The 24,262-nt window shown below is 35.5% G+C and overlaps 1 protein-coding gene across 1 annotated transcript in view; it reads right to left on the bottom strand.

The window, feature by feature from the left end:
• Positions 1-24,262, bottom strand: part of LRRC63 (leucine rich repeat containing 63) — a 34,009-nt gene that overhangs the window by 8,246 nt on the left and 1,501 nt on the right. The window contains exons 3-7 of the mRNA XM_079136131.1: positions 15,926-16,522; positions 15,424-15,477; positions 13,380-13,534; positions 11,785-11,883; positions 8,781-8,917 (exon numbers count right to left, since the gene is read on the bottom strand). Of these exons, the coding sequence (XP_078992257.1) occupies positions 8,781-8,917; positions 11,785-11,883; positions 13,380-13,534; positions 15,424-15,477; positions 15,926-16,522 (1,042 nt within the window). The remainder of the gene's footprint in view (positions 1-8,780; positions 8,918-11,784; positions 11,884-13,379; positions 13,535-15,423; positions 15,478-15,925; positions 16,523-24,262) is intronic.

The raw sequence follows: 24,262 nt of genomic DNA, 5'->3' as shown, positions 1-24,262 counted from the left end.
GTATTAAGGTCATTGGATTTAGGGCCTACATAAATTCAGTATGACCTCATATTAATTTAACTAACTGCATCTGCGAAGACCCTATGCCAAATAAGGTCACATTCTGAGTTTCTGTATGGACATAGATTGTTCAGGAACACTCTTCAACCCAATTGCTTTAAGACTTTCATGGTGAAATACCTTTGATCTTTTTTTCCATTGAGTTAAGTACCTACAAGTAAAAACCAAAGAATGCCAAGACTTTATAACACCATTATACAGTTATAAGAACTGAAGAATACTGTTATTCTGCCATAAGCCCAGTCTCTTGGGGTTTGGGAATGGGAATAACTTCTTGAAGATTGGAATCAAATGGCTCAATATATGATATTCATCAGAACACCTAATGAAAATCCCCCTTTCTATGTATACTATCCTCAAATGTCTTCATGTTTCTATACAGTTAAAAAATATAAAGTGATTTGCATGATTATTAACTAAAGCATCCATGAACACATTGTTTCACTAACTTCCTACTATTTTAGCATAACATATCAAGGTCCTTAGAACCTGGTTCCAGATTACTTGTCTATCTCACCTTTCACTCTTCTCCATTGCTCCTGTGGTCCAGAATTTATTTGCTAAAATTCTCTGCATTAACTAGTTCTCACATATCTCCAAATACCACATGTAATTTTCCCCAACTTGATTCTTAAGATTATTGTCTTTTCATGTTTTAAGTCTTGGCTCAGATACCAGCTCTTGCACTGAACTGCTTCTGAATCTTTCAGAGTGTGTAGCTTTCTCTTCCTTGTGTCTCTGCTTGCCTCTGTCATAGGACCTATAGCATTGTGCAATAAATACTTGCCTCCTAAACTCACAAGTTCCTGGAGGCCAGGGATTCTATTTTGCATTTGTATATATCTACTGCCTTGCACAGTGCCTAGTGTATTAGAAGGGCTGAGTAAATCACAATCAAATGAAAGGAATCATGACTCCAGTTAATTTAAAATTAAATGCTCTGAGAAATTAAGATTGATTAGGAAACTGGGTATGGTGGTGCTTGCCTGTAATTCTCGGAACTCAATAGACTTGGGCAGGAGAATTGCAAGTTTGAGGCCAATGTGGGCAATTTAGCAAGACCCTGTCTCAAAATAAAAAGGGCTGGGGATGAAGTTCCGTGGTAGAGCTCTTGCCTAGCACGTGCTAGGCCCTGGGTTCAAACCCTAGCACCATGAAACAGAACAAACAAGAAGACTGAATTTCTTATCACCTCTGTAAAGAATATGATAATATCATTTGCTATAATATGCAATTCAAAATATATTTTATTTTCTTGCCTCCAGCAGTTTCTAAACTCATCTTGTCCTTCCCCTTATCCTAGTTTCAGGCTTTTAGGGGGATGGTATGTCCTGATGACTGGGAAGTCCAATAAGGCTTGTAGGCAGCCATTGAGGAAGCAGCTTAGGTTTCAGAGTAGGATTGACCTCATCTGTATGTGATTTTAGAAAGCAAATAATGTCTAGACAGCCTCATTTTGGTCTGGTACTCCACACACCATTAGCACCAACTCTGTCACTTTTTTTTTTTTTCTTTAGGATGTATTTAGTTTTTAACACTTATTTCATTGCTTTATTTACCAGCACATTATTGGGCAACAGCTGCTTAGCGCCCTGCTGCTAGCTTGGAGGAATAGGTTATCAATAATTGCATGTTGTAATGGTAATGATCAAATAATAAATATCATTTGCTAATAACATACTGTATATTCATGCCAATTTAGAATGATCTTTCCCCATACCACTGCAAGATTGTTATTGTTTTTAAAAGATTTTTTTTTAAAACGGAAACTACATCTAGTAACATATTTAAGATGAACCTAGCTATAGCTATCCCTTATCTTCAGCTATGTGGAAACAAAGAAACTTAATCCCCCTTTTTAATCAATAACAGTATGGGAAAACAAATGTATGCAACTTCAGTTGTTAATACAGAAAAAACAGCTGTTAATACAGGCTCTCAAGTTAGTTGTCAGGTATTTTGCTCTAAATAAGCTTCTCCTTCCCAGAGAAACTGCCTGCTCATTGAAGCAAACTGTATCAGACGAGGACGGCAAACATTTGATTCTGGTAGTTAAAAGTTGCAATTTTCTATGTCACTTTTCTTCTCTATCCACTGAGAAAAAGATAAGGACTTTTTTCTTTTTTTTTTTTCTTTCTTGAACCTTTGTCATAGTTATTTCTGCATAACCTCAGGGTTTGAGTCCCAAAAGTTGTTTTTGTAGCACGTAGTGTTTGTTTATGAAATATGTGTTTTTCTCTGTTCACCTAAGGTTGTAATGACATCACCAAAACATGCCTCTTTCCTTTTTTTCTTTCCTTTTCTCTCTTTCTTTTCTTCTCTATCTAAAAGTTTGGGGGAAAGAAAAAAAAAAAAAAAAACTTTGGATTTCCAAAGTGATTTATTAATCTTTATTTTATAAGCCTTTCGAAAAGACAAATCAAAGAGCTTCTTGTGGTTACAATATTTCAAACATGACATGGGAGAATTGATTATACATTGATAGTCTTTAAGGGGCATGGCTGAGAGGACAGCCAGGTTCTTTCTGGCTCCAAAACGTGGGCCTTCCTCCCTCCATGTTGCCGCATACCAGATGCCCTAACCAGGTCACAGCAAAACTTCAGAAACAAAAATCCAGATCTCTGTGAATTGGTGCTTTTGCCAAACAGACTTTTCCTCATTCACTTTTAATCTGCCTACAGTGAAACAGTGAGCTGTTATATAATTTTTAAAATGTTGGATAGTTTTTGATTTAGAAACGTAGGTCAAGGGAAAAAGAAAAATCTGTCAAAATAACCGAGAGAATTTAAAAAGTAATTTACAAGATTTCCTTATTTTCTAACTTCCAGATAGAAACTAAAGTTAAGGTTAAGGGCAAAACTCGCCTCTGAGAGTCCCTTGCTTTTTTAATGGTGCCATGATGTCATGTTGAGTCTCATGAAAGCAGAAAGACCTAGTGAGGACTAGAAAGACAATAGTGAAAGAACTCCATCAGTTCTACAAAGAGTTTAAGTGACCTAAATAATATATCTGAGAAAAATGTTGTTTAACATACCGAAATCATAAGAAAACTTAGACAATGATGAGAAGACTAGAAAAAGGTAATCTAAATATTTTTTGTTGTTGTTAATTTTTGGTTTTGTTTTTTTGTTTGTTTGTTTGGTACTGGGGGCTTAACCCAGGCATGCTTGACCACTGAGACACATCCCCAGCCCTTTTTATTATTTATTGTGAGACAGGGTCAGGCTAAGTTACCTTGGTCCTGGCTAAATGGCTGAGGCTGGCTTTAAACTTGTGATACCCCCGCCACAGCCTCCCAAGTTGCCGGGCCTACAAGTATGTGCCACCAAGTCGGACTCTAAACATTTTTTATATCAGATAAATATAGAAAAAGTATATGTCTTTTCCTCTTTTTTTTTTTTTTTTTCTTTTTTTTTTTTGCGGGGAGCAGACTGGGGTTGGAACTCCAAGGCACTTTACCACAGCCCTTTTTACTTTTTATTTTGAGACAGGGTCTCACTAAGTAGCTGAGGCTGGTCTCAAACTGAAAATTCTCCTGCCTAGCCTCGCATGTCACTGGGATTACAGACATGAGCCACCTAGCCTGGTGAAAATGTTTACATCTTAACTTATATCCTAATGTTGTGGCTTCAAATTAGGTAACAAGTATTTTATTTAATAAAGTACTTTTAAATTTTACTTGAACTGCTAAATATACACTACTAATCCTACACTTTGTTCAAATGCCCTTTTTAAATAAGGCCTACCCGAATATTCCATTTAAAATTTCACTCACTTCCTTATGTCATTCTATTTTTTTTTTATTTTTCATATCACTTACTACCTTCTAAGTTACTCCGTTTATTACCTACTAAGTAATTTACTTACTACGTGTAATATTTATTGTCTGTCTTCCTCTATGAATATGTGATCCAAGTGGTTTTGTATTAGCTTTCTATAGCTGTCATTTAAATTGCAACATCAACTTAGTGCCTTAAAGCAACACAGATTGATTTGTTTTACAGTTACATAGGTCAGAAGTCTGGCAGAGTCTCACCATACTAAAATTAAGGCTTCAGCCAGCTGTATTCCTCTCTGGAGAATCTGTGTCTTGCTCATTCAGGTTGTTGGCAGAATTCTGTTCCTTCTGGCTATAGCACAGAGGTCCTTGTTCTCCTGCTGGCTGTAAGCTAATGGTCCTTCCCAGGTTTTCTTAGCCGCCACATTCCTTGATTCATGGCCTCCTTCTTCCACTTTCAAAGCAGCAAGAGCAAAGCTGCTTCCCTTCCATTTTTAAGCATTTATGGGATTAGGCTGGGCCCATTTGGATAATCCAGTATAATCTCCCCACTTTTTAAGATCAGTGTTTAGAGACCTTTTCATCTGTCCTCTAAGTTCCCCATCCATGCCTTGTAACATGTCTATATGTTTTGTGGGAATTAGGATGCAGACATCTCTAGGAACAATTACTCTGCTGATCATAGTTCATCCTAGAGATTCACTTCTACCCCACATACAGAATACCTTCAATGATCCCAAACTCCCCTAGGTTTCATTCCATTACAGCGTCAACTCAAAGTTCAACATCTCATCCAAAATGTAAACACAAACTTCATCATTTAAAGCAGGTGGAGGTGAGGCGCCAAACATAATCCATCCAGGGACATAATATTTTCTCTATTGGTGGCCTATGAAACTAAGGCAATGTTATCTTCCTCTAAAATACAATGGTGGGGCAGGCACCCAATACCAGTTAGAGACATTCTGGTTCAAAAGGGAGAAAATGAAAAGTTAAAAAGCAGTTACCAATCCCAAGCCATTTTGGGATCCAGCTGGGTAAATTCCATTTGCTTTCAAGGCAGGGAATAATCATCTGCAACTCACAGCTCAACCCTTTGGCATCAAGGTCCTTCCCTTCTGGCTCCTGGCTCTGCCCTCAGGAAGCAGCGTTGCTCTGTTTTCCATTATCTTGATTATCTCAATAGCAATACTCAATCGTTAAAAGTGTCTTCAATTGTCACTCTTCATACACTCAAAGATGGTCTTAACTCAAGTCATTTCAGAGTAATCTCTCTCAAGTGACACATAATGGAGCTAAATTTTTGTTGTTGTTGTTAATAAATGAGTTTTCTGATTTCCCACCCCAGGACTACATGCGTTCCACATTCCTTCTTAGGGCCTGCGTCCAGTTTCAGGAGGTAAGGGTCGTTCCTCCTGTTCAAGGCCAGGGTCTCCACCTGTGCCTGTGACTCCTTTCCCTTCCACCTCCTTTCCAAGTTCTGTACCATCAGGCATCCTTCCATATCACCAGGCTATTTTCTACTGGTTCCTTTCCATCATCCTGTGAATATGCCTGAATCTTTAGAAAGAAAAAATACTAATAAAAATGTTTCTAAGATCCCATATTCTTTCTATCTTTTATTGAATTTCTCTCTTCCCATTGCATCCAAATTTCTCCAAAAAGTGGTCTTGATACTCATTAGTACCAATTTCTTCCCTCTCCTTCTCTCTTACCCCACTGCAAACTGGCTTTTGTTCCCACCATTCCACTGAAACTGTACTCAACTTTAACCTGAGTTTTTCTATTGTACTTGATATCATTGATCATTCCTCTTTTCTGAAATAATCTGGCTGCCACGATACTCCTGGTTTTCTTTGGGAAGTTTGAGAGTTTTTTCCCCCCTCCATCTTCAGAATTTCCTCATCTGTCTTTAGCTGAAATCCTGATGTTTCTCCAGCCATGTCTCTTCAGATAATTCTTCTATACAATCTCACGGCCTTCAATTAGTATGTACTGTTAAATGAAAATATCTCCAGCACAAAACTCTTCTTTGGTTCACTATGTCTAAGTCCAATGTTGGAATAGAAAACAACCTAAGACCAACATGCTAATCTAAAGCTAAACACATTATTTTCCACCCTTCAAAACTCCTTTGCTTTAATCTGGCCATTGTTTTGTTTAAAACTAATTAAGGGCTTCGCATGGCACTTCAATTATACACTTCTTCAAGTGATCTCCAAAACTTCAGGGGATGTAGCCACGGTCAAACTCTTGGCCACACTCTCATGACCCCTGAAGCCAGGGTCAGTCTCTCACCTACCTTATTCCCACTGCATGAATATTCTTTTCTCTGTTCTTGGCCTGGACTTATATGTCTCTGCTTAATGCCATTTCCTCAAATAATGTTTTCTTAGCAACTCAATTTAACTCATGTCCTTCTTCCTGTTCTTTTCATTCATAACCCTTAGAATATTTATTTATTTATTGCAATATCTATTAAAATTTCCATGTCCTTCTTAAGCGCCTAAGGGAAGGGACCATGTCCCTTTTGGTCTACCAATCTAAATCCAACTGTTAGGACAGAGCCCACTATTTAGTATACTTAATAAATAAATTTCACATGATTAATTTATTCCACTCAAGGTATTTGGGAGTCACATTTCCTTTTTTTTTAACCTTGACTCCTCAGTTTCTTCCATGCTGAGTGTCTCATCAGTACCAAATCTTGCAGATTATACTTTATTTCTCAATAATATATTCCTTCTCTGTGCACACTACCATTTCCCTTGTCAAATTTTCTTTATCTTTTGCCTGAACTATTGTGATAGCCCTAAAACTGGTCACCTTGAATTCTGCTTTGTCCCTCATATTCATCCCTCTGTACTGCCACCAGTGTGACCTGAAATAGACTCCACATTCCCCTGTAATGTATTCTCATTGCACACAACATAAAGTATAATTTTTTAAAATCTTGAATAACAAGGCCCCTGGATAATCTGTTTCTCATTATCACACCAGGTTAATTTCTCACCTCTTGACTTTGCTTTAAAAATAGCTTACTCCTTGTATTTCCCATCCCATATTTTATATGTTGCTTCATATCTCTTTTCCTTAAGCAAATATCCATCCTGTCATTGGACCAACTCTCCCTGGCTTTCTCCAAACCCTGTAACCCCATGCTCATAACCATCCTTGGATCAAACATCATCTCTTCCAGGGAGTCATCTCTCATCCTCCAACATGAGTTGCATGCCACTCTATGGAATTCACAAATCTTACGATTCATATCTCTATTATTGTTTCCAACTGTCTGCCTTCCTTATAGGCAGTGAGCTCCTGGGAGCACACAGTAGATGCTTCCTGAACATCTGCTGAAATAAGTACAAGAACGAAAACAGCGTGCCAAATGCATCAGGGTAATTACTTTTGACAGTAATAACATTCAAATTTCAAAATTTATATGGAACTGGAACTATCTCTAATATGTTGCATAACTTTGACTCATTGCATTTCACTCCATTTTATTCAGTTAATGCTCCCTAAATCCTACCACTCTACAGCAGGTCATTTTTGCTCAGCAAGTTAGAATTCCGATGACAGTAGTTCCTGAGTAGACACAGTTTAGCCCTTTCCCGCACTGTGCAAGCACTCTCTTGGTGAGTTTTCATTTAACAACCCTCCAAATAAACGTATCCACTTATGTCAGATGCTGTTCTAAATCTTCTCTGAGGTTAATACAGTTTGCCCATTATGTTTTTCATTCTTGGCTTCATTATGCTGCCAATCTTTTCTTGATATGTTTAACCAAGAGTTCATACTAATGTGCCCAATCTCTTAACAATAACAAAATGTTGAATCTTTAGTTATGATCAAAGTTTTGTCGCTTTAGAGATTTTTACATTTTTAAAATGATGGTTAGGATTATCTACAATATGTAATTATGATTATAGGTTATCCAGCACAGATTCATGTCTAGATGGTGCATATGTAGCTCTAAATGTACACAAATATTCATATATATTTCTCTGTATATATACAAATATATGCAATTATGTGTGTATGCCTATAACACGTATATTTTTATATATAATGTCTTTAACCTACATTCAATTTGTTAAACTGGAATTGATAGAAGCATCTTGTTTGGGCATTTGGTTAAGGTTTTGGTTCACAACTTTAATTAAGAGCTAAATAAGTTCAGCCAGGTGGGCATTGTGTCACACACCTGAAATCCCAGCAACTCAGGAGGCTGAGGCAAGAGGATCACAAGTTTAAAGTCAGCCTCAGCAATTTAGGGAGGCCCTAAGCAACTTAGCAAGATCCTGTCTCAAAATAAAAAAAAATAAAAAGGGTTGGAAATGCAGCTCAGTGGTTAATAAGCACCCTGGGTTAAATCCTCAGAAACAAAAAAAGAAAAAAAATAATTAACAAGTCATATGTAGGAAGAAGTCCATCTCTAGATACCCAAATATCAGCAGTCTTATTCGAGTTAAAAAGATCTTAGATAGCACATAGACCAATCTATTTAGTTTATACATTAGAAAATTGAGGCCAAGAATGGTCAAATTACTTCCTGCAGATAAAATGGAAAATTACCATCAGCTTAAAAATTAGAGGTGTAGATTTCCAAATCCAAGTTCAGTGCTCTTCCCATATCTAAAAGGTTATGAAAGGTCGGGTGCAAGGTTCTCACCTGAACTGTGTTAGAGGACTCGAGTTCATTTACTCCATAGTCAGTAACAGATCTCTAGATGAATATTCACTAGACTCATATTAATTGCTATTTACACAGCTGGTAGGATTAGTTTTGATACCATAATAAGAAACAAATCAGTTAAATAGAAAAGATTACTAAATAGCCAAAAAGCTTCTAGCTACTTCCAAAAGAGAAGCTGATTCCTTACTAAATTATAAAATATTTTATTTTCTATGTTTATAAATTCCAGATAATCAACCTTACCCATATGGAAGAACATGAATATAATTAAAAGCAATGCTGAAAATTCGGAGGTACTTAAGGTACTGGATTTCAGAAGGAATTTCTTTGATGGGATTATTTCTCATTTTCAGTATTTGTAAATTTTTCAGACAAAGTATCTGGGGAATAGAAAAGAGAAACAAACATGAACAGAATAATAAAGTGTGCAAACTCCTGTTTGTTATCTTTTATAAACTCTTTGAACTAATATAATAAAATCAGTATGACAACATAACTTGGCTTATATCTTTCAATAAATATGTTTAATAAACCTTTAAAACAAGTGACCAGCATTAATATGTAAGATCTAGGGAGAACGAGCAACTATTATATTCACATGTCCTTGACTCAAGAATAGTCCTTTTCGGGCTGGCATTGTGGAGAAGTGGTAGAGCATTTGACTGGCATGTGTAAGGTTCGATCCTCAGCACCACATAAAAATAAATAAATAAAGGTATTATATCTACCTACAACTAAAAACATATTTAAAAATAAGAAGAGTCCTTTTCTAAATGGGAAAGGTCATCCTTCTTGATCAAGCTCAGGGTTTCATGTGAGGCAATCATGGCAAGATGAGGGCCGGAGGAGACGGCTGCAGAACTGGAATGGTAAGTGGACCCAACCTCTTGGGGGCCAGTGGATCAGCAATATTCAGATATCAGAGCAAGACTGTTTCACTGAGATATCACAGTAATTTCATTTTCACACCAAAGTTAAAGATATACCATTTAACTCCATGATCTTTGCTTAATATAAAGTTTGCTTTCTGCTCTCTCTAATGAAGCTTGTTTTTGTTTTTTCTTGTTTCATTTTTTGGTTCTAAGGACTGTTCCCAAGGATGCTCTATTACTGAGAGACATCCGCAGTCCTTGTTTTATTTTTTTTTATTTGGAGACAGTGTCTCACTAAGTTGTCAAAGCTGGCCTTGAACTTGCAATCCTCTTGCCTTCACCTGCCCAGTGTTTGGGATTACAAGTATGTGCCGCTATGCCGGGCTTTCTAGTGAACATTAAAAATCACTTTAAATTAGTCCTTTTTAATATTATGTGGAGCCTTTAATTGTTATAAAATAACTGATAAGAGTGGAGAACACTATCTTGCAGCCAATTTATTTACAGTATTCTCTTAAAATCTCTTTTTATAAAAAAAATATGTAAGGTCAGGAGTGATCTTTCATTCTTGATTTTAGTAACCTGCATCTTCTGCTTTTTTATTCCTCCATCAGTCTATGCAGGTTTGGGAACTTCATGGATTTCTTCAAAGTAATAACTTTTGGACTTGTTGGCTTTATTTCTATCTTTTTTCTACTCTATTTCACCAACTATGGTACTAGTTTTTATTATTTCCTTCTTTTCATTTTCATTCTTCTCAAAATTTTTTTTAAAATTTCTCTTTTGGTTTCTTCTTTGACTCATTGGTTAACAATGAGTTGCTTAATTTTCACATGAGGGAATTTTCAAATTGCAGCTTTGATTTCTAATGTTATTCCACTATAGTAAAAAAATAAACTTTTATGATTTTTAATCCTTTTAAATTTGTCCAGACTTCTTTGGGGCCTAACATATGGTCTATCCTGGAAAATGAAAATTTGAGAATTTTTTTCCCTGTGGCTATTGGTTGGACTGTTTCACAGATGTCTTTGAAGTCTAACTGGTTTACGGTGTTATCCAAGTCTTCTATTTTCCTGTTGATTTTCTGCCTAGTGGTTCTATGAATTATTGAAAGTGCATTATTACGGTGTCCAATAATAATCATTGAATTTCTTATTTCTTCCTTTCTTTCAGTTTTTGCTTCATGAACTTTGGGGTTTTGTTATAAAATGCATGTAAGTTCACATCATCCTGATATACTGAAAAAATATCCCTCTGTCTCTTGTAACATTTTTTGTTTTAAAATCTGTTTTGTTTAATACTATTACAGTCACTCCAGCTTTTTTTACAGGGGCTATTTGCATGATATATCTTTTCTCATGCTTTTACTTTCAATTACTTTTCAGCATATCACTGGACCTTGTGTATTTTTAAAAGCCCAGCCTAACAATCTGTGTGTTTTGAATGGATCACTTAATGTATTCATACTTAATGTTATGACAGACACGACTGAATTTACATTTGCTATTTTACTTTTAGTCAAATTAATAAAACTGGTTTCATGAATTAGAAAAGAAAAAAGCATTTTTTTCCTATTAAAACTAAAAACTCAGTATTATAGCTCCCTTTCCCTTCTACTTTATTTTTCCTCAAATTTCTTATCTCCATAGGACAGATCACTCATGAAGATGTACATACACATATGATCTCATCCCACTAAAGTATATGCTCCGTGAAATAGGCATTTTGTTTGTTTTTCTGGAAAAGATGTGTTTTTAATACTATATATTTGAAACAGGAAGCAGGTCAGTTTGCTAAAAATAGATTAACTAAAAGTCAATATTCTGAAAGTCAATTCACAAAAGGATCAATTACCCAGTCATTGGTGAGGCATTGACTAAAGACACTATATAAAAAAAATCTGCCCTAATTGTTAAATCTTCCCTAATGTCTTGTTTATTTAAAACAGCATTAAATTAGGTCAGCCCGTATATGATTATCCTTCATATATTTCATTGAGTAGCCTGTGGTAATTAAACTTGCTAAAACATCACCTGATCATTAACTTTGCTTTCAGCATGGGAACATGTTTATTATAGAATTTATTAAGAATTAGAGGAAATCTTTTTTATGCATTGAACAAATTTTCTACATTGAACATATTGGAGAGCCTGACCATAGCCTTGCCTTGAGGATTATGTCAAGGGCTTCCCAAGAGAAGTGTACCATACTTTTTGTATGTGTACAAATAAGTCTTTTCAGATGCAATCCAAAATGTTATTACTTTATAGTAACTTCAGGGCATCGTGTCTATTTTTATTACAATTATTCACAATAATAAATTTTAACAATATATACACAACAGTTACATATATACAAGAATTAAATGGACTCACTTCTAAGGGAAATTGACGGAAGTCATTATATGATAAATTAAGATATATCAATTGGAAAGCCAAAGATGACAAGTCTGGACAGTGCAGGAGAAAAAATCCCTAAAAGAAAGTGAAGAGGTAAGATATTAATTCTTAACAAATAAATTCTCCCCATGACAGCACTCCATTTTTAATTTCTAATGGCAATACCATAACCTCACTAACACTGTCACACTTTTTCCAATCTGTGAGCGGAGAAATTGTTTCTCTTTGTAGTTTTAAATTGCATTGTTTTTATTTTGAGTGAGGTCAAGAACTTTTCATATTTAGGAGGGTAATTTGTTTCAGTGAACTATTCGTTCATTTATTTTTCCCTTTTTTTCTGTTGGATGCTTATCATATTATAAATGGAATTATTGTCTTAATTTCCTTTGCTGGTACACAGAAACACAGGTGATTTTTTGGTGTTGATCTACTCTGTAGCTTTGCTGAATTTGTTGATAAGCTCTAGTAGCTTACTTATCAATGCTGATCATAACTCCAAGCCACAATCTAAAATGTTGAAATGCCCAAAGATAAGTTCCCCAAAGTTCAAATTCTCTAAAGATCAAAATCCCTCAAATCAGGATCCTGAGAGATTAAAATCCTAAATGTTGTAACCCTGAGAACTGAAATCCCCAAATCCCAAATTTCCATTGAAAAGAAGTCTATATAAGAGGGCCAGAAAGCTGAATTCTTGGGAAGGGATTGGTGTGTTTTTCGTTGTATGAAGTACAGTTGCCAATTTATTCCTTTAGGTACTATTTCCCATTCACACATAATGCCATGTTTGTCTTTAAGTAACTCAGAGCATGAGAAGAATTTGAGGAGTTCAGTGACCTTCTGAAGCAGATACTTACTGATTCAGAGGTTTCTCCAGGGTTACAAAACGCATTGTGTGGTGAGCTATTCTTGGACAGAACTTCTTATATTTACCACTAAATCTGACAGAAAACGAGTGCATACTTCCCTTTGGCTAATGAGTGGCATTTTAGAAATGGCACTTTGTTGTTGATGTTTTTATCAAATGTATAGATTTTTTAGGTCAAAGAATTCTGGGTTTGAATCCAAGCTTGCTTACTCTAGTTTTGTGCAAGTTACTTTCACTGGACCTTGGTGTTTTCATATGTAAGATAAAGATTTTAATACCTACTTTGCAGAATGCTAAATTTTAAGAGTAGCATGTGCTTGGAACGTAGTGCTTAATAAATGGTAACAAGTATTACTGTTACTCATCATATTGGGTTTGTGTTTGTTGAAAAGCATTTGATTTGACCCAAGGTCCAAAGATTACTGATAACTTAAAAATCTGATAATTCTGAGTTCCACTTCTCTTATCATGCCACATAATGCAAAAGACACTGTTACTGTTAGGATCTGGGCAGTTTTTTGAACTTAGTTGGGGAACTGAAGGCAAACGAGGACAGATAGGTTTAGAGATACAATTTGACTATGTTCCTGGGAAATCTCTGTTGCAATAGGAAAGATTCCTTTAATTCCAAGGAAACTAACCTCCCTCAGGAGACTGAAAGTAAAAACGATTGATAAGACATTGTCATTAAAAAGATCTAGGATACCTTAAGGTTAAGTGCATTTCTTCCGTGTACTTGGCAAATTACTATAGCCAGGTTGGCCATTGCTACTATTGTTTCATACTGTGTTGCCTCAACAGTCTTAAAACCTTCACCACGTATAACGTTCTCTGATTCTGTTCTTTTATATCTAGAACCACCTAAATAAAGAAAGCAAAATCAAACATGAAATTTAAATGTTATTTTTTTAGAGTGAAAGCTGAAGAGTGTTTATACTATAAGACTGAGTCACCACGGGGGCAAGTTGTCCACATCTTCTGGAAGGAATGCCCCCTATTTTTCTTCTACCCAACCTTGGTTGATCCCTCTTTTCCAGATGGGTGCTGTTTTGTTTTTTAAAAGTGAATAGCACAATTGTTTTTCAAACAAAATGATAATGATATGCTCATAGATTTTTACCTGGATAAGTAAAGCTCCATCAAGCTCAGTCTTTTCGTATTATACCTAAAATATTTATAAAAATTTTACTACAAATCACAGAAACAACCTTTTGATCCACAAAATGAAAAGGCATCATAACTCAGATATCACCTCCCAAGGGGCATCTCACTTTCCCCCTAACATCACCTTGATGCATGATTCAAATGCTCTACGTAACTTAACTCTTTCCTGAGGTTGTAAATTTCACAGAGGAAAGGAAAGAAGACAAACCTTCATCCCAGGAGTTAGCCTAGCAAAGACCATCTACATTTAAATTTATTTTATCATGACCATTCTGGGGGTCACTTTCCATCAAAAATGGCCTATGAAAATACACACCAAAGTGCAGCCAGAATATATTTTGAAATTTTGCAAAATGTATTTTATATTTGCAGACATTTGTTGCAGTATTATTTGCAGAAACACATTTTACAACTGCAATATTTGAACCAGTTGTGCAGCTGCTTCTATTGCCTAGTTTCTTTCTACTGGTTTTCAGACATTTTATCTTGTTTTTTAGAATATTTTGTGACTTAATGCTGGACTTTGTGGAGGAGTGATTTTAAGAGCTCTGGATAATTCTATCTCTACCAAGTGTTAGGTTTTCTTCATTAGGCAGAAAGTATCACCTTGGTTTATCAAGGATTGGGTTTGAATTTTTTTTAACATTAGTATATTTTTGTTTTGTCCTTTCTCCTAGAACATCATCCTTAGTCCTAAGTCCATAGGTCCTCCATATCTTCTACACATGGCTAGAGCTCAAACTCCATTATCTGTTTCTTACGCAACTGCAAAAATTTTCGCTTACTTCCTTGGCTTTTTTAGATGATGTTCTCTGCTGTGTTTCTAGGTCCTCTCCTGCATATGCACGGCCTAGAAATCAGCCAGTGACCCCAAGGGAGTTTGTGTACAGATTCTTTTATTCATTTCCCTTCATTTTTCTCCTCTCCAAGATTTTGCTTAAGTCCCAACGACACTGGCAACTCTGAGGTCTGACTTCTATCACCTCAATCCTACCACTTTCTACCTGTATGTATTCTCCCACACCACAGATGTCCACAAGTGAAGAGTCAACGTAAGGGTAGAACTAACTCAAGAACTGCCCTTCTAGAGATTGTATTCACTCAGGTTGTGTCTGCATTGGTTGCTTTCCAGTGACTTTAATGGTTATTTTATGTACATTTGGCAGCTTCAATAGTTGGTTTTGGCAGGAAGATTTGTCCAATAGAAACTACCCAATCATGAACGGAGCTGGAAGTCATCAGGTTATTTAAAAATCTGTGCCTGATCATTCTTATACCTAATGCTTTTAGGGGTTTGTTTCTACTGCTTGTTCTTCCTGCTAGTTCTTAATCATTTTGACTTCCTTCTTTTTTGCCTGATAATTATAGATCATCTGCCCTCCACTGTATTTGTGAGATTGTTGGTAGAGATGAATGCAAGGTCTAGAACGGTGTAATCTTTATTTAAAGAGGTTTTTCCATTTGTTTCTGCTAGGCCAAAGCACTAGCAGAATTGCACACACACAAACACAAAAAATCACCAATACTTTTACAGAGAGATAATCATGTATAGTTTCTAAAAGAATGGTAATAGGCTTAGCATTTACCTTCAAGTAGCCTCGGAACACTTTCTTTCTTTCCATTTTCTAATGCAAGAATTTCTAGAAAAAAAAAAATGGGAGAGCTTTTGGATACTTGTAAAAATTAATTTGAGGATGTTATGACTTCATTATAATTGTTCATTTAATGACCTGTTATTATCCATTGGAATACATCTATGAAGCCATCCATTGGCATTGGTGTTCTATTTCTGGAGTGTGTTTATATCACTTTCTAAATCGTTGTTCATTCTTGATGCTCCTTTACATTAATTTTTCTGATCCTTCGAATTTCCCTACTGGTTCCCACCACTACCATTGGAGGAAGTACCCCTTTGGGGCTTGGCAGATCTGCAAGGTCAGGATTTCTGTTTTTGACCTCTGGCTCAGGTATTAAATGTAAACACAATAAATAGTTGAACACCCAGGGGAGGGGTACCATTTATGTTTCTTTACTCCCCTCTGCTCTAACTGACCCCATTACTAGAGACCATATTCTGATTATACCTACCTATGAGAGACTGTTTTTGAGGTTTTCTTGGTAAAATCGGTGTTGGTAGAACAATGTTACTTGGAAACTGAGTAATGCTTAGCATCACTTTACTAAGGGTTGCAACCTTGCTTGAGGTACTGGCTAGACGCCTTGGCAATACTGCACTTCTTGTAGTGGATTCTGAACTTCTTGGAAAATGCTGATGCGAGTGTTTGGTAACCAAGAGAGGAACATTTGATTGAGAGAACTTTGAAGAAAGAATTAAAATATCTTCTAATTTTTTATCCATAAAAATATCTTCTACTTTGGGTAGTTTAGTTGTGGACTTTTCTGAACTTTTCTTAATTTTTCCTATATTTTTCTTGAAAATTCGAGTTGAAAGTAAAACATAACTTGGAATAAATAAGGATCTAACATCTTTAGCAGATTTTTTGGATGTTGAAATTTCAGTGACTCTTTCTTGTACATTATGATCCAAAGAGATGGTTTGGATGTTGATAGGTGCTTGTGATTGTTCTTCTGCAGAAACATCAGGTAAATTAGTTTTTTTTTTAACTGGAGTGGTTTCACCTTGAGTGAACTTCACATGGAGTGGCTCAATTTCCCGAGTCTTAGCTATACAAGGAAAAGAAAAAAAAAAAGAGCAAAGTTGAAAGACACTTATCAAGATGTCACGGATGAAACTATAATGTCTTAACATTCATATTTTTTTCTTTACCACTCACCCTCCTCTCACCTAAAAAAATCTCTATTTATGTTTGCTCAGCTACCAGGACTTTTGTCAAGCTGATGTGGATAAAGTTTGAGCAAACAATTGAAGAAGTAGACAGGCTAAACTGTATTAAACTTAGAAAGGTAGAAAGTTATTCTTGGAAAAACAGAACTGATGGGAAAAGAGTAAGATGAAGGAGAAATTTATTATTATTTCTTTTTGATTCATTGTACACAAATGGGGTACAACTTACATTTCTCTGATTGTACACAAAATAGTAATCATAATCATACATGTACTTAGGGTAATGAGGTTTGTCTCATTCTATTATCTTTCCTCCCCCCTCACCCACACTCCTCCCCATCCCACATTTCCCTCTACACAAAAAAAGGAGAGATTTATGAGCAGCTGCTAATAAAACTCTGGTAATATTAATGGATAAATGGTTTTGATGAGGTTTTGCTATTTCATCATTAACTTTTTCCTCATCTGAAATTTTCTGAGCAAAGCTTTGCATTTCTTTTCAATGTCAGGTGAAAAGAATCATTGTGTCTTTGGCCATAAGAACTTTCTGATACCAGCCAAAAGGTGCCAAAAGTTTATTCAGGTTACAACAACAAGCATTCTCCTAGTTCTAGAAATACACTAAGCCTGCATTCTTAGGCACTTCACTGTATCAAATATGCCTTTTTTTTATGTGACAGAATATCACATAATGTGATTATGTGATAATGTGATTAATGTAACATTTTATGTGACATTTTTCTGTGGTCTGAGCTGAGTAGAATAAATAGTGAGGACTTCTATATTCGAATGAAGAGATAATTAGAATATTATGCATGTACCTACCATTATTAATAGCATACAAAGAAAACTTATCACACCTAAAACCACCACAAGTTTATTCAGGTTACAACACTGGGCTTCATCTATTCATTCTTTCCCCTTTCCTTGAAATCTTGGCAACCATGGAAATTTTTCTTGTCTTTCTGGTTTTTTCCATTCCAAATGTCATTAGAATTACGAAATATGCATTTTTTTTTCAGACTGGCTTCCTCACTTAGCAATATGCAGCTAAATTTCCTCCATGTCTTTACATGGCTTGGTAGCTCATTTCTTTTTAGTGCTAAGAAATAGTCTATTGTCTGGAAGAACTAGTTTGTTTATTCATTCACCTGTGACACTGCTTCCCATTGGGGAGATTATGAATAAAACTGATATACACATACATGTGCAGGTTTTTGTGTGTACTTTTGGTTTTTTGGTTTTTTTTTTAATTTCAAATTGGGTGAATACCTAGGAGTACAAATGCTACACTGCTGGCTAGAGTGTACTTAGCCTTTTGCAAAATGACCAAACTGTTTTCAAAAGCGATTGTATGATTTTTGCATTCTCACCAGCAACAACTGACAGTTCCCATTGCTCTTCTTCAGAATTCAGTGTAGTCAGTAATTAGAACTTTAGTCATTCTAATATGTCTGCTATGATATCTCATAGTTTTAATTTGCAGTTTTCTAATGACATTTAATATTGACCATCTTATCATGCTTATTTGACATTTGGATTTCTTCTTTGGTGAGGGGTCTGCTCTGGTCTACTCATTGTAAAAACTGGGTTGTTTTGTTGTTGTTGAATTTGAGTCCTTTATCTGTTTTGAATACAGGTCCTTTATCCAGATATGTTTTGCAGATATGTTGTCCCAGTCTGTAACTTGTCTTCTCATTATTTTAACAATGTCTTTCACACAGAAGTTTTCAATTTTAATGAAGTCCAACTTATTCTTTTTTTCTTAGGTTGTTCTTTTGGTGTCATATGTAAAAAGTCATCACCAAACCCAAAATCACCAAAATTTTCTCATATGTTATATTGTAGAACTTTTGTAGTTTTGCATTTGTACATTTAGGTCTATGATTCATTTCATGTTAATTTTTTTTAAAGTTGTAAGGTCTGGTCTAGATTCATATTTGTTGTTTCAATTCCTTCCCTCCCTCCCTCCATCCCTCTCTCCTTCCTTCTTTCCTTCCTTCCTTCCTCCCTCCCTCCCTTCCTTTCTTCCTTTTTTTCTTTTTGAGCTAGGGTCTCACTCTGTTACCCAGGCTTACCTCAACCCTCCTGTCTCAGCCTCCTGACTAATAGGGACTACAAGTGCCCATCACCATGTCTAATTTAGATTCATTTTTTTTCTGCATGTGAATGCCCTGTTGTTCAGTACCATTTGTTGAAAAGATTATCTTTTTTTCACTAAATTGCCTTTGCTCCTTTCTCAAAGATTAGTTGACTGTATTTCTGTGCATCTATTTCTTGGTTCTCTATTCTTGCTTATCGATCTGTGACTACTCTTTTGCCAACACTGTACTGTCTTAATTACTGTGGTTTTACTACTAGAGTCTTAAAGTTGGGTATGACAATCCTCATACTTCCTTCTTATTCTTCAATATCATATTGGCCATTTTAATTGTTGCCTTTTCACATAAACTTTAGAATCATTTTGTACTACCCACAAAGTAACTTTGGAATTACTGGAATTACACTGAATCTGTAGAGAAAGTTGAGAAGAATCAACATGTTAACAATATTGAATCTTCCTATTCATGAACATGGAATATCTCTCCATTTATTTAGATTCTGTTGGATTTCTTTCTTCACAATTTTGTATGTTTTCCTCATATAGATCCTATAAAAAAAACATGAACTGATTCAAGCCTAAATATGTCATTTTTAGAACAGTGTAAATTGTTGTGTTTTAAATTTCAAATTCTAACTGCTCACTCTTTGTATACAGAAAAAGAATTGATTCATATATTAAGCTTGTATCCTTGTATGATGTTAAGGATGATGTTAACTGTAGTTTTTTGGTAGATATTCTTTATCGAGTTGAAAAAGTGTCCCTTTATTCCTAGTTGGCTGAGAGTTTTTTCATGACTTTTTAAAACTGACAAATGTTTTTTACCTCTATTGATATGATAATATTACTTTTCTTCTTGAATCTACTGATATGATGGATTAACTGATTTTGAATGTTGAACCAGCTTTGCATATCTAGAATAAATCTCCCTTGCCTTGTGGATTATAATTATTTTTGTACACTGTTCGATTCAATTTACTAATATTTTGAGGAAGAATTTTTTGCATCTATGTTCATGAGAAATATTGGTCTATAGGTTCTTCTTCTTCTTCTCTTCTTCTTCTGTTCCTCCTCCCCCTCTTCCTCTCCTTTTCCCTCCTCCTCCTTCTCCTCCTCCTCTTCCTTCTCCTCCTCCTCATATCTTTTGTTTTTGTGTTCAGATATGCTGCTCTCATAGAATGAGCTGGGAAGTGTTCCCTTTGTTTTTGTCTTCTGGAAGAAACTGTACATAATTGATATAATTTCTTCCCTAATTCATGCAAACCTAGAGTTGCTCATAACATTCCTTTTTTATTAAAATATTTTTTATTTTTACAGACACATTTTGATTCCTTTTTAATATCCATGGTATCAGAAGAGATGACCCCTTTTACATTTCTGACAATAATTTATTTCTTCTCTTCCTTGGTAAACCTGTTGAAGTTTTAATGATTTTATTAATATTTTCAAAGAACCAACTTTTGGTTCATTGATTTTTCTCAAATGATTACTTCAATTTCAATGATTTTTAATATAATCTTTACTTTCTTCCATTTATTTTAGATTTATATTGTTCTTCTTTTTCTAGTTTTCCAAGGTAAAACCTTATTTACTTTAGTTCATTCTTCCTTTTTAAAGATATGATTTCTATGCCAGACAGACCTTCTAAACCCTACTTTGGTTGTTCGCCACAAATTTCAATAGGTTATATTTTCATTTTTACTTAGTTAAAATACTTCCAAATATCTTTTGTGACTTCTTTGATCTGTGATTTAATAATTTGTTTAATCTCCAAATATTCTGGGGCTTTCATCTATTTTGTTAGTGATTTTTAGTTCAACTTCATTGTGTTCTGAGCACACAGTTTGATGTTTATTCTTTTAAATATGCTAATATTTGTTTTATGTTCCAGAATATACTCTATCTGGTGAATGTTCCATGGGGTTAGAAAAGAATGTGTATTCTGCTGTTGGTGGAGAAAATATTCTACAAATATCAATTACGCACAGTTGATTGATGATATTCAGTTCAACTATATTATTACTGATTTTCTGCCTGATGGATATGTCAATTACTGATGAAGGGGTGTTTCTTTATCAGTACTATAACAATAGACTCATTTCCCTTTTAATTACATCAGTTTTTGTTTCATATGTTTTGACCTTTTCTTAGTTGCACACAAGTTAAGGACTATTAGGTCTCCTTGAAGAATTGCCCCTTTATCATTACATATTATCTCACATTTTCCTTGACAAAATTTTCTTGTTCTGAAGTTAGCTATTTCTGAAATGAATATAAGTACTTCAGCTTTCTTTTCATTAGTGTTAGCATGGTATATCTTTCTCTGTCCCATTACTTTTAATTTGCCAGAAGTCCAAAATCAGTATAACTGAGCCAAAATTAAGATGTCAGGGGGGCCATGCTCCCTCTGGAATCTTTGGTAAAAGAGCCATTTCCTTGCCTCTTCTGGCTTCTGGTGACTGCTAGTGACCATAATCACTCCAGTATTTAAGGTCATTGTCTTCAAATCTCTCTTTGCTTCATCTTCTTATCACCTTCTCTTTTGTGTATGTGTAATCTCATTCTGTCTTCCTCTCATAAGAATACATGTGATTGTATTAGGGCCCACTGGATAATCCAGAATAATCTCTCCATTTCAAAATCAGTGTCTTAATCATATCTGAAGCTCCATATAGCCTTCCCTCTCCCCTAAAAGATGACATTCATAGGTTTCAGGGATTAAGGAGTTGATATATTTGAGGGTGGAGTCATTTGTCAACCTGTTTGCATCACGGTGAACAACATATTCGACAAGAACAAACTTATAGGAGGAAAAGTTTATTTTAGGCTCATGGTTTCAGAGAGCTCAGTCCATAGAAGGCTGACTCCATTGCTCTGGGCCCAAGGTGAGGTAGCACATCACGGAGGAAGGGCACAGCAGAAAACTGCTCAGTTCCTCCAGCCACACCTCACCTGCTTACAGTTACCATCCAGTGAGTCCCCTCAAATAGGACAGATGGATTAGGTTACAGCTCTTGTAATCTAATCATTTAATTTCTGAACATTCTTCCTGCATTAATGGGAACTTGTGAGTAACTCCTCATATCCAAATCATAACACACATCTCCCATCCTGCATTCTTCACATTTAACACATCCAATCACTCTGACCTCAGGGCTTTATTCAAACAATGTATCAACTGTAGAGTTTCTAATTCCCAAATTCTAATGCTTCCCCACCAGCTCATGTACACCTTAAGGGGGCATACTCTCCTTCTATCTCCACCATAAGAATCACTTAAAAGTTGGGCTTTTGTTCTGATGGATTTATATCCTATTCTTATCTGGGTTAGAATAAAAAACTAAAAAATTGAAAACCAAAGATGAAATTGAGTTCTGCTGTTTCAGAATAGAAAGATAAGTTTCATTGACTAAATGACATAAAATGTTTACTAAAGCCATACATTACTTTAGTTAGAATTGAGACCAGAATTTAGATCCCTGGACTCCTGCTGTAGAGCATTTTGCACTGTTCACAGTTGCTGCAAACAGGAAATTATTATGGACCAAGTGAGAGTATTACAAATAACATCTTAAAAGTAGACAGTAATTTTATAAAGTGCTTTTATACGGGTATTTGAAATTTGATCCCTTCTCATTCTCTCTGCCATCCTCCTACTCTACAATGGCTTAACTTTACAATGGGTTTCCTGAGAGTGCCAATGTTTTCACTGACTTAATCAGAATCTTCATTGTGATAACTGAGATATAAGAATCTATGTAGTTGGGCATGGTGGTGCATGACTATAATCCCAAGGACTTGGGAGGCTGAGGCAGGAGGATTGCAAGTTCAAAGTCAGCCTCAGCAATTTAGTCCCAAAGTAACTTAGAAAGACCCTGTTTCAAAATAAAAAAACAAAAAGGGTTTAGGATGTGGCTCAGTGGTTAAGTGCCCCTGGGTTCACTCCCTAGTACAAAAAATAAAATAAATAAATAAAAGAGAAGAAGAAGAATCCCTGTGATCTGGATTCATGAATTTCATGGACTCACTTCAGGCTTACCATGTCATGATTTATATTTTCAAATGAGAACCCTCAGTTATGTTAATTACTACTGATAACCACAAAGGCCAGGCTGCTCATTAATAACTTCATTCATAAGTTGATCACACTGCAGGGAATACCTTCTCTTAACTAACCAATTTAAATTATTTTCTTCTTTCAAAGTTGACCTTATATAATGATCTTTCTTTGACAACTACAACTTGACTTACTATTCTCATTAATTCATTGAACACACATTAACACCTACAATATGTGGTGCCAGCTGTACACACAGTGCTGGGGGTACAACAGTACAAACCTTACTATCAGCAAGGATCTCACAAATTAGTATAAAAACCAGGCAGGAAAACAGCAACAATGGAAAATTATAAGTGCTTGGCAGGAGTAAGTATAGGCTAATGTGGAGAAGAGGGGAAGGTAGTCTAACTGGATGAAAAGAGAAGAGATGCTTCAAGAAGTCTTCCCAAACAAGATGGTGTGTCTTCTCAATTCTGTACTTCCCTAGTTTTTTGACACATCTCACCATGATTCCTGATTATTTTCTAGTATGTATATTTATTCTGGTATTCTAGTATATATATTCTTAAATTTCTTCTTTTCTTCTTCTTTTCAAGTACTTTATCATCAAAAACTACCCAGGGTCTCCTCTATACTTAAACAATTTCATTTCACTTTAATCCCTCAAATCTTAGTTCAAGTCCTATACTAATCCCAATGCTCTTTCTCTCTCTCTCTCTCTCTCTCTCTCTCTCTCTCTCTACTGAGAATTAAACACAAAGGTACTTTACCACTGAGCAATATCCCCACCCCTTTTTATTCCTTTATTTTGAGACAAGGTCTCAGCCCCTCACAAATAAAAATATATTAAACATTGTTACAGTTTGGTTATATGTGTCCCCAAAAATCTCATGTGTGAGACAATGCAAAAATGTTAAATGATGAAATGATTAATCAGTGGATTAATCCACTGATATGAAATAATTGAGTGGTAGCTGTTGACAGGTAGGATGTAACTGGAGAAAGTAGGTCCTTTGGGGCATGACTTTGGGTTTATTTTTTTCATGGTGAGAGGAGCTCTCTGCTTCCTGGTTGTTATGTCCGGAACTGCTTTCCTCTGCTATGCCCTTCTGCCATGATGTTCTGCCTCACCTCAGGCCCAGCGCTATGGAGTTCACCAACCATGATCTGAACCTCTGAAACCGGGAACCAAAATAAACTTTTCCTCCTCCACATTGTTCTTGTCAGGTCTTTTGGTCACAGTGATAAAAAACCAGACTAAAACGAACATTTATTAATATACATCATTAATTCATTACCATTGAACTTACAGCCAACAGTGTTGTACATGAAGGAAGAGGCTTACCTAACACATTGATTGCTCTGTGTGAGGCATATCACAGCCTTCTTGCGCTTAGGAACATTAGACTGCACGTATGCACTATGCTTAGGGTCATTTTAAATGGTGACATTACCAAC

Source organism: Sciurus vulgaris (genome assembly GCF_902686455.1).
Source record: "Sciurus vulgaris genome assembly, chromosome: 4".
Taxonomy (NCBI): Eukaryota; Metazoa; Chordata; class Mammalia; order Rodentia; family Sciuridae; genus Sciurus; species Sciurus vulgaris.
The sequence above is the reverse complement of the archived record's forward strand: the minus strand, read 5'-3'. Positions and strand labels throughout refer to the sequence as shown.